The sequence below is a fragment of the Odontomachus brunneus genome, unplaced genomic scaffold (genome assembly GCF_010583005.1).
Source record: "Odontomachus brunneus isolate Ranch 3 - 2012 unplaced genomic scaffold, Obru_v1 Obru_scaffold_074, whole genome shotgun sequence".
Lineage (NCBI taxonomy): Eukaryota > Metazoa > Arthropoda > Insecta > Hymenoptera > Formicidae > Odontomachus > Odontomachus brunneus.
In genome coordinates, this window is record NW_022639524.1 from 6,258 (window position 1) to 18,199 (window position 11,942).

The following is an 11,942-nucleotide window of genomic DNA, read 5'->3' on the forward strand; positions in this document are numbered from 1 at the left end:
GAACAGTATGCTTTATTAGACTGCACATACACACACTACACCACAGCAAAATAAATCGCATTGATTTATAAACATGCATTACGTAAAAAAACTTTTTGTCTTTCTATTACCAATTTTTTAACTTGTTTGACTCACCGACTCGCCGATCAAGGTAGCCACGTTCTGCTTTCGTTTCTGGAACAAAAAAATGTTTCGCCGATTAGATTCGTGCATTGATCTTGGTTTGAGTGAAGAAGTTTGCAATATTAAAAAAAAATAAACGCGCAATATTTTTCACGCTGAGAGAATTTTTCGGAATGCATTCACACTTACAATATTCCACACTTTCCTTTTTCTCGACGTTTCACATAATATTGATCAAATAATATTAATTGCTTTTCGGAATGCATTCACACTTACAATATTCCACACTTTCCTTTTTCTTGACATTTCAAATAAATCTCTTAATTAGAACAAATCAGTATTTTTCAAGTGGTAATGTTACTTAGGAAAAAATTCTCCCCGCATGTAATTACGATTTAACGCAATCTTTGATTCGATTCAAATTATCTCGATTTCGAGCAAGAGAATTATCAATATTATTGAATTTATAATTACAAATATTAAAGAGAAACTAACCTTCGAGCTAACCCTGCTTGGCCCGAGTCGGATCCTCCGGCGCAGCAGCCCCTAAGAGTTGGCTGGTCATCTGCTTCGTCTCTGCAACATAAAGCACATTTAATTTAGTATTACACACGACAATGGTGGCATTAAGGAACTTGATTCCAAACAAAAGAATTTCCAGTTTTATTGGATTTCTAATTGCGAATTTAAATCAGTGAAACTCACCTTCGCGCCAACTCTGCCAGACTCGAGCCGGATCCTCCGGCGCGGCATCCCCCAGGCATCGCATTCTCTAGAGCCACGTAACTGCGTCTTCTCTACTAGATCTCTGTGACAGAAATTTAATTTAATTTAATATCAATTAGTAATTTAATAAATTAGTATTAAATAGTTATACGCGATAGCAAGACGGTGAAGAGAAATTGTAACGGCACGTTTAAATTCCTTCCCAATGCGCAATAAAAAATAATTAAACGATAGCCGAATAAAGAAGTAATAATTCCCGATTAATTATAAAGCGATGATAATAATGTCTGATCGACAACCGTATAATAATGCCCGATAGTATCAATTAATTACACACGACAGCAAGACGAGGTAAGAAAATCGTTGTAACGGCACGCTCAAGTTACTTCCCTAATACGTAATAAAAATAGTTAAATGACAACTGTATAAAGAAATAATAATATTCGAATAATAAATGGATGATGATAATATATAATCTGCATTGAGGAACTCGATCACGACGTTTCTCTATCTAATAAGTAAAAAAGTAAATGAAACGCGATAATTACCCGCTGCGGTAAAGCTCACATCTGCTCGCGTGATAAGTATGCGTCTCAAATTGTGTTAATTATTGTCTTAATTGTGGTGAAGTCAAAATGCGGTATCAAAAATCGGCGCGAAATAATTTAGAAAGTAACGCGGCAGCTCCCGCGATGCGTTCGCCTCGGCGGCTGATAGCGTTATGGCGTGACGCACGCCTTGCCGCGCGCCCTCCCCTCCCTCCCAACGCCGCTCAGTCAACAGCCCGAGCAGCCGTAAAGCCCATTCACAATTGCGTGGTTGTAAAGGGACGTCTACATTGGAAGTAAATAGCAAGAAGTAGGAAGTAAGAGTAAGAAATTGACCAACCACAGTCGAATGTGAGAAGAATAATTAACTATGATTGGTCAATTTCTTATTCTTACTTTCTACTTCTTACTGTTTACTTCCAATGTAGACGTCCCTTAAGTGGTTGTAAGTGATTACGACAACCAATCAGAGTAAAGCAATCAGTGAATAAAACATTCGGATTGGTTAACTTTTACGTTCACGACTACGTTTACGCAATTGTAGAATGAGCTTTACGACGGTCGGTTTACCCTAACCTTCGTGGAGCCTAGAGTTTTTGTTAGAGCCATTATCCAGGTATTATTATTACCGATTATTCGATCATTTATTATCGTTAACAATGAATAACAATAACTGGACAACGGTAATAATAACTGATTAAAGACGAGGTTAAAGAAATTGTCGTAACGGCACGCCCGAGTTACTTCCCTATGTGTAATAGCAATAATTAAATAATAACCGAATAGATTAAATAACAATCAAATAAAGAAGTAATAATACTCGAATATTAAACAGATGATAATAATATTTGATTGGCATTGAGGAACTCAATCGCGAGGTTTCTCAATCTGACAAGTAAAAAGGAAACGCGGTAATTACCTGTCGCGGTAAAGCCTGCAACACCTGCTCGCGTGAAGAGTACGCGTTTTGAGGTGTCTTAATTATCACGGAGTCAAAACGCGGTATTAAAAATCGGCGCGGAATAATCTAGAAAATAACGCGGCAACTCTCAATGCGTTCGCCTCGACGGTTGAGAGTGTTATGGTGTAACGCTCGAGCACGTGTTTACGTACGCGTGTTTACATGACCCGACCGCACGGTCCGTCAAGCACCGTTTAGTCAGCGGCACGAGCTGGCCGTTACGACGTTCACCTAGCCTTTGTGAAGCCTAGAGTTTTTGTTACAGCCGTTACCTAGGTATTGTTATTACCGATTATTCAATCATTGTTATTCCGTTATTATCCACTCGCGAATATTATCACACGATTGTCGAGCAAATATTATTATCACTATTATTTAATATTCGAGTATTATTATTTCTTTATTCGATTATTATTTAATTTATTCAGTTATTATTTAATTATTGCTATTACGTATAGAAAAGCAACTCGGGCGTGTCGTTACGACGATTTCTTTACGATTTCTTCTTTGTTCAGTTATTATCGTCGTTGCAATAAACAGTTGCGTGGGAAATTATATACATATATATATATACACACTCGGAATATTCGGACGTTGTGAAAAGTGCGATAAAAGTATGGTGCCATCTTTACTCGATTACTATTTAATTTATTCGGTTATTATTTAATTATTGCTATTACGCATAGGAAAGCGTGTCGTTACGACGATTTCTTTACGATTTCGTCTTTGTTCAATTATTATCGTCGTTGCGATAAACAGTTGCGTGGGAAACTATATACATATACACTCAGAATATTCGGACGTTGTGAAAAGTGCGATAAAAGTATGGTGCCATCTCGAAAAATATCCGTAAACTAATTTTTCGCTCTACTTTATCATAGTTGTCAGAAAACCTAACTGCAAGTAATCATAAATTTTTCGTATCTTTTTTGGCATCGAAACTAATTCTGAAAATGTAATAGTGATCTTTGAAATTTTCTTAGTTGAAGTATCCACAGTTTCGGTATCTACGACCTGCAGAATGTTTGTATTAAACAAATATTGCACTGACAGCTCAAAATTTAAATTTAAACATTTTTTTTTCGTTTTCGTCACATATTGAGCAATGCTCCAATTAATTTTTGCATGCACTTCTGTTGTGTAAAAGCATTTGTAATTCTGTGCAAGCAACAAGACGTAAACTTTGCAGAAAAAAGTCAATGTTATGTCGGTAAAGTTTTCATGTCCGGCATTCCCTTAAGTAAATCTTAAAAAGAGGATATACGAAGAAAAAAGTCACATGATCGTGTCAGCATTTATCGATATTTTTTTGTTTTAGCTGTCAAAGTAAAAAAATCGAAAAATTTCGGCAGTGCCCCTGACAATCATGTTTTGATCATTTTTACAAATCTACAAGTGAAACGATGTCGTGACACGAAATTCTACGTATTACTCATTTTCGTTACATTATTGAAAATTTGAAATAGAAGAAGCAAATGTTACTACTTCATTCGGACTGTTCCCTTTTTTCATGAATGATGATTAACGGTTAGGTAAGACCGCGTTCTATATTTTAACGAATTTATGTAAAGATTTTTTAATTAAAATACTAAAAATAATAATTTAAATATGAAATACTAAGTGAATTATTAATATAAATAATATCACCACAACTTTATTCGGAATTTCTATTAAATCCCTTTAATCTGTTTACTTCTTTTATCTAGAAGGAGAAGCTATATTTCCGATTATTTGAGATATTATTTCGAGGGTGCAATATGTCGAAAGTTAAATCTCCAGTAAAATTAGGTGGTACCGGTGATCACAGCGATGTCGGTGAAAATGATGCGATTGAAGGAAAAAAGGAAATTGTTCCATACTACGACTTCGGAAAACGATGGCATCGCTTTCGCGTTCTGACACCGCGATCGTTCATAATTCGGGGTTCCCATGCCATGAGCGATCTCCGATTCAAGTACAGAAGTCGCGGTCGCCAAGCTGCCCCGTGCTCAGTAGTGGCTCTCGTCTACGGCCGAATGTTTCATCCGAAGGAGTGGACGCGGGAGCACGTCGACCAAGTACTCGAGCACGGCGACAAGCTATTTCGCTTGAGCATAATGAGGAACCAGCTGAAGGAGGACGAGTATATGAGAACCAACCTCGTGCACAACGAATTCTACGTGAGCATCTACAAGGTTCTGGTACGCGTTGAGGACAGTGGGATTCGCGGCAATCTTTTCAGCGAGTCCGTCGGCTGCTCCGACCTCACGGAAGGCTTACGGAAATTCTTCGAGAGCGGTGACGACGCCAGAGGAGTAATCACGGCGCAGGGTAATTCCGTCGCTGTGTGGCGTCAATCCCCTGAAGCTGGTTTCCTTTACTACGACCCGGCGTCGTGCGATGAGGCGGGTGTACGCTGCACTGACGGCACAGCCTGTCTGATGAGATTCAAATGTTTGGATGATTTGCGCGATCATGTGCTGAAGAGCGTGAACCCGCTCTATGACTCTCGATATTGCATCGATCGCGTAACCATATTGCGCGTTGTGGAGGTTGGTCGACCTTTCGTCGAACTCATGGCCAGCGCCACAGGTCCTGTAGTGCAGAAGAGTATATTGCGATCTATCAATCCGGTGGACGCCGATGAGCTGGACTGTACCAAGCCAGTACCGAAGGACGAGAGACTGCGCGCATCTGCTCGGATACGCAAGCAGCCGTTGTTCATTACCATCTCGAATTACAGCATCGACCGTCGATTTGCCACAGAGCCGTTGGTGAACCGGAACGATTTCGACACTGGTTACTCCTACGACGACATGCGGGTGAACGTGCCGTCCACGTTCAAGGAACTGCCTGGAAAAACAGCGATTCTTCGTGGTCTTACTCACGAGGGTAGCGAGGAGTACAAGGGCAAGGGCGCTCAGAACGTGGCCAACTGTGTGATGTCCATCGTCATGAAGGAAGTCCACCCGGTCAAGACATGGTTGAGATCCAAGTTGGACGAGATCCTGATATTAGGCGACTCGATGTACGCTAACGTGAAGGCTGAGAAGCCGATGATAAAGACAATGACTGCCTCTGATTTGAACGACGCGAGGATCATAGTGGAGGACCGTAAATTGGCAGTGGGCGTGGATCTAATCTCCGTGACCGGCACGATAAGTTCGAAGACGCCGTCGGTGTTAAACTTGAAGCAGGCATTGGAACAGTTTTTTCTGTTGTACGAGGAGGGGGTGCTCGAGACGCCTTCCATGGCGGTCGCGATTTGGAGTCAAAATGACTGTTATTACATGTTCGATCCTCGGTCTTGCGACGCCTTAGGTGTGAGAATTAAGGAAGAGAAGGCTACCAAGGTCGCAGCAGGCAAGGGTAAAAAGACAGAAGATGACGCCGTGAGGAAGGAGCAAGGAAGCTGTTGTGTAACACGATTTCCAGACGTGGATTCGTTGGTCACGTTATTCTTGAAGAATATCGATCCGGCTAAGAAGAATGACAGATTCACTGTTAGACACGTCACAGTGATGGACGACAAGCCTGGCAGTCGAGCCTGGAATGAATTCCAACCCGGTGAGGTGGGCAAGACCTGGTTGTTGCGCGGCAGCATCTCCAACATGGATGAATCGTTCAAGGAGGAGAATCAAGGGGCACAGGGCCTTCCCATGTCAATAGTAGCTTTAGTGAACGCGAGGGAAATTCCACCAGCGAAATGGAGCAGCGAAACCGTCGATGAAGCGGTGCGAGAGGGCGACGCTTATTACAACTGGTGTAAACCTCCCGAGACAAAGGAGGAAGTGGAGGAAAAGACGTTTCTTCTTCAGGATTTGAAGAGGCACTTCTATCTGAAGAATTGCAAAGTGAAAGTCGACATCGAAGAGGCGGTAGTCGTTGGAGACTTATCGGCGTCGGACGACTCTGAGGTGCTCAACTTGAAGAAAGGATTGCGTCAATTTTTCGACAATAAGCAGTACGGGATAATCGAGGTGAAGAATCTTTTGGCGGCTGTGTGGAAAGCTGAGGAGCAGCTCAAGGACAAGAGCAAGGAGATCTATTATTACTATTTCGACTCCAATCCTCGAGATGCTTTGGGTCGGATAATAGAGGCAGATGAAGAGAATACCGCCTGCGTGGTGCGAGCTTTGGATGTTTCGGCATTGGCAGAGCTGATTCAGAATAATGCAGGACGAGAAGGTGGAAACGATTTTACGATACATGAACTGAAGAACATCGCCATTGGTGCGCCGATGACGGATGACAAGATCGAGGCGGATAAAAGAATACCAGTTAAACCGGACTTAAAACACTACTCTGCCATGGGCGACACTGGCGCTGTGCTTTTGGGCACCATCAACCAGGGTAACGAGACACTTTTCAAACGGCAGACGAGAGACAGGCAGCAAGCCGCAAACTCTCTCACGACTCTAGCCATGACGAAACTCTACAATTCTCACCTGTGGTACCGCGAATTCGTGGACGATATCCTGAAGATCGGCGACAAGCTTACCAATGAAAATCTGGTGAACTTGTTGGAAGCGGAAGAAATGCCTAGAAACTATCTTCTTCCATCGGAGATCACGGAGGATTTCGACATAGGAGTCAATCGTATATCATTCGTTCTCGAGGAGGAAGCTGTCAGTGGACATGTGACGGAGATGGCGAGCTTGCTGGAAGAATTTTTCAAGGAGAACGCGATGGGAGTGCTGCGTCAGGGTGAAACAATGATGCCGATCTGGAGGGAGGCCGACGTGTTCTTCACGATGGATCCCAAAGGCAGGGACACTCGTGGTGAGCCCGTTGAAAAGAACGGAGCTGCGGCGGTGATGTGGTTCACCGACGTGCCGTCGTTGGCTGCCGCGATCCATACCGCAGTCGCGTCTGATGACGATTTCGTCATCGACGCCGTCACAATGGAGAACACGTACGAGACGCGGACAACTGAGGCTCGGCTAACGAAGAGGACCACTTCCGGGGAAGAGCTGTGGCATCACTTTCCCAAACTCGCGGATGGCGTTTGGAACATCGGCGGTAAGATCACCATGATGGACGAGAGGTTCGACGAGGTGAATCGCGGCAAGCAAAGCGCCGCTATCGCCGCGATGGCCGTCATTTTCTCCAAGGTTCGTTCAGTTCCAACAATTCGCGCATTATGGTTACTTAAATTGTATTCGACGCGAAATGAAATATTAAATCGTAGAGAGAGTGACATAGTTTGTTAATATACAAAATATTATTAGTTACAAAATATTATGTGTTAATACACGAAATTAATGCACTAATTTAACGGTACGATTCAGTTTCATAAATATTTTGATGGACTTTAGTGGAAACGAATTCGCGAAAAGAAATGGCAAATAAGAACTTTACTGCAATTATAATTGCAATTATAATTGCAATTATAATTGCAGTAAAGTTCTTATTTGCCATTTCCTTTCGCGAATTCGTTTCCACTAAAGTCCATCAAAATATTTATGAAACTGAATCGTACCGTTAAATTAGTGCATTAATTTCGTGTATTAACACATAATATTTTGTAACTAATAATATTTTGTATATTAACAAACTATGTCACTCTCTCTACGATTTAATATTTCATTTCGCGTCGAATACAATTTAAGTAACCATAATGCGCGAATTGTTGGAACTGAACGAACCTTGGAGAAAATGACGGCCATCGCGGCGATAGCGGCGCTTTGCTTGCCGCGATTCACCTCGTCGAACCTCTCGTCCATCATGGTGATCTTACCGCCGATGTTCCAAACGCCATCCGCGAGTTTGGGAAAGTGATGCCACAGCTCTTCCCCGGAAGTGGTCCTCTTCGTTAGCCGAGCCTCAGTTGTCCGCGTCTCGTACGTGTTCTCCATTGTGACGGCGTCGATGACGAAATCGTCATCAGACGCGACTGCGGTATGGATCGCGGCAGCCAACGACGGCACGTCGGTGAACCACATCACCGCCGCAGCTCCGTTCTTTTCAACGGGCTCACCACGAGTGTCCCTGCCTTTGGGATCCATCGTGAAGAACACGTCGGCCTCCCTCCAGATCGGCATCATTGTTTCACCCTGACGCAGCACTCCCATCGCGTTCTCCTTGAAAAATTCTTCCAGCAAGCTCGCCATCTCCGTCACATGTCCACTGACAGCTTCCTCCTCGAGAACGAATGATATACGATTGACTCCTATGTCGAAATCCTCCGTGATCTCCGATGGAAGAAGATAGTTTCTAGGCATTTCTTCCGCTTCCAACAAGTTCACCAGATTTTCATTGGTAAGCTTGTCGCCGATCTTCAGGATATCGTCCACGAATTCGCGGTACCACAGGTGAGAATTGTAGAGTTTCGTCATGGCTAGAGTCGTGAGAGAGTTTGCGGCTTGCTGCCTGTCTCTCGTCTGCCGTTTGAAAAGTGTCTCGTTACCCTGGTTGATGGTGCCCAAAAGCACAGCGCCAGTGTCGCCCATGGCAGAGTAGTGTTTTAAGTCCGGTTTAACTGGTATTCTTTTATCCGCCTCGATCTTGTCATCCGTCATCGGCGCACCAATGGCGATGTTCTTCAGTTCATGTATCGTAAAATCGTTTCCACCTTCTCGTCCTGCATTATTCTGAATCAGCTCTGCCAATGCCGAAACATCCAAAGCTCGCACCACGCAGGCGGTATTCTCTTCATCTGCCTCTATTATCCGACCCAAAGCATCTCGAGGATTGGAGTCGAAATAGTAATAATAGATCTCCTTGCTCTTGTCCTTGAGCTGCTCCTCAGCTTTCCACACAGCCGCCAAAAGATTCTTCACCTCGATTATCCCGTACTGCTTATTGTCGAAAAATTGACGCAATCCTTTCTTCAAGTTGAGCACCTCAGAGTCGTCCGACGCCGATAAGTCTCCAACGACTACCGCCTCTTCGATGTCGACTTTCACTTTGCAATTCTTCAGATAGAAGTGCCTCTTCAAATCCTGAAGAAGAAACGTCTTTTCCTCCACTTCCTCCTTTGTCTCGGGAGGTTTACACCAGTTGTAATAAGCGTCGCCCTCTCGCACCGCTTCATCGACGGTTTCGCTGCTCCATTTCGCTGGTGGAATTTCCCTCGCGTTCACTAAAGCTACTATTGACATGGGAAGGCCCTGTGCCCCTTGATTCTCCTCCTTGAACGATTCATCCATGTTGGAGATGCTGCCGCGCAACAACCAGGTCTTGCCCACCTCACCGGGTTGGAATTCATTCCAGGCTCGACTGCCAGGCTTGTCGTCCATCACTGTGACGTGTCTAACAGTGAATCTGTCATTCTTCTTAGCCGGATCGATATTCTTCAAGAATAACGTGACCAACGAATCCACGTCTGGAAATCGTGTTACACAACAGCTTCCTTGCTCCTTCCTCACGGCGTCATCTTCTGTCTTTTTACCCTTGCCTGCTGCGACCTTGGTAGCCTTCTCTTCCTTAATTCTCACACCTAAGGCGTCGCAAGACCGAGGATCGAACATGTAATAACAGTCATTTTGACTCCAAATCGCGACCGCCATGGAAGGCGTCTCGAGCACCCCCTCCTCGTACAACAGAAAAAACTGTTCCAATGCCTGCTTCAAGTTTAACACCGACGGCGTCTTCGAACTTATCGTGCCGGTCACGGAGATTAGATCCACGCCCACTGCCAATTTACGGTCCTCCACTATGATCCTCGCGTCGTTCAAATCAGAGGCAGTCATTGTCTTTATCATCGGCTTCTCAGCCTTCACGTTAGCGTACATCGAGTCGCCTAATATCAGGATCTCGTCCAACTTGGATCTCAACCATGTCTTGACCGGGTGGACTTCCTTCATGACGATGGACATCACACAGTTGGCCACGTTCTGAGCGCCCTTGCCCTTGTACTCCTCGCTACCCTCGTGAGTAAGACCACGAAGAATCGCTGTTTTTCCAGGCAGTTCCTTGAACGTGGACGGCACGTTCACCCGCATGTCGTCGTAGGAGTAACCAGTGTCGAAATCGTTCCGGTTCACCAACGGCTCTGTGGCAAATCGACGGTCGATGCTGTAATTCGAGATGGTAATGAACAACGGCTGCTTGCGTATCCGAGCAGATGCGCGCAGTCTCTCGTCCTTCGGTACTGGCTTGGTACAGTCCAGCTCATCGGCGTCCACCGGATTGATAGATCGCAATATACTCTTCTGCACTACAGGACCTGTGGCGCTGGCCATGAGTTCGACGAAAGGTCGACCAACCTCCACAACGCGCAATATGGTTACGCGATCGATGCAATATCGAGAGTCATAGAGCGGGTTCACGCTCTTCAGCACATGATCGCGCAAATCATCCAAACATTTGAATCTCATCAGACAGGCTGTGCCGTCAGTGCAGCGTACACCCGCCTCATCGCACGACGCCGGGTCGTAGTAAAGGAAACCAGCTTCAGGGGATTGACGCCACACAGCGACGGAATTACCCTGCGCCGTGATTACTCCTCTGGCGTCGTCACCGCTCTCGAAGAATTTCCGTAAGCCTTCCGTGAGGTCGGAGCAGCCGACGGACTCGCTGAAAAGATTGCCGCGAATCCCACTGTCCTCAACGCGTACCAGAACCTTGTAGATGCTCACGTAGAATTCGTTGTGCACGAGGTTGGTTCTCATATACTCGTCCTCCTTCAGCTGGTTCCTCATTATGCTCAAGCGAAATAGCTTGTCGCCGTGCTCGAGTACTTGGTCGACGTGCTCCCGCGTCCACTCCTTCGGATGAAACATTCGGCCGTAGACGAGAGCCACTACTGAGCACGGGGCAGCTTGGCGACCGCGACTTCTGTACTTGAATCGGAGATCGCTCATGGCATGGGAACCCCGAATTATGAACGATCGCGGTGTCAGAACGCGAAAGCGATGCCATCGTTTTCCGAAGTCGTAGTATGGAACAATTTCCTTTTTTCCTTCAATCGCATCATTTTCACCGACATCGCTGTGATCACCGGTACCACCTAATTTTACTGGAGATTTAACTTTCGACATATTGCACCCTCGAAATAATATCTCAAATAATCGGAAATATAGCTTCTCCTTCTAGATAAAAGAAGTAAACAGATTAAAGGGATTTAATAGAAATTCCGAATAAAGTTGTGGTGATATTATTTATATTAATAATTCACTTAGTATTTCATATTTAAATTATTATTTTTAGTATTTTAATTAAAAAATCTTTACATAAATTCGTTAAAATATAGAACGCGGTCTTACCTAACCGTTAATCATCATTCATGAAAAAAGGGAACAGTCCGAATGAAGTAGTAACATTTGCTTCTTCTATTTCAAATTTTCAATAATGTAACGAAAATGAGTAATACGTAGAATTTCGTGTCACGACATCGTTTCACTTGTAGATTTGTAAAAATGATCAAAACATGATTGTCAGGGGCACTGCCGAAATTTTTCGATTTTTTTACTTTGACAGCTAAAACAAAAAAATATCGATAAATGCTGACACGATCATGTGACTTTTTTCTTCGTATATCCTCTTTTTAAGATTTACTTAAGGGAATGCCGGACATGAAAACTTTACCGACATAACATTGACTTTTTTCTGCAAAGTTTACGTCTTGTTGCTTGCACAGAATTACAAATGCTTTTACACAA

The 11,942-nt window shown here is 44.0% G+C and overlaps 1 protein-coding gene across 2 annotated transcripts in view; it reads left to right on the top strand.

Annotated features, from left to right (window-relative positions):
* The first annotated feature begins 3,700 nt into the window (after positions 1-3,700).
* The window catches only part of LOC116847157, a 12,140-nt gene continuing 3,898 nt past the window's right edge, over positions 3,701-11,942 (top strand). The window contains exons 1-2 of one of the 2 annotated variants that reach the window (XM_032821860.1): positions 3,701-3,890; positions 4,065-7,451. In XM_032821860.1, the coding sequence (XP_032677751.1) occupies positions 4,116-7,451 (3,336 nt within the window). In that variant the 5' untranslated portion in view covers positions 3,701-3,890; positions 4,065-4,115. The remainder of the gene's footprint in view (positions 3,891-4,064; positions 7,452-11,942) is intronic. The other variant, XM_032821861.1, reaches the window with a different exon arrangement.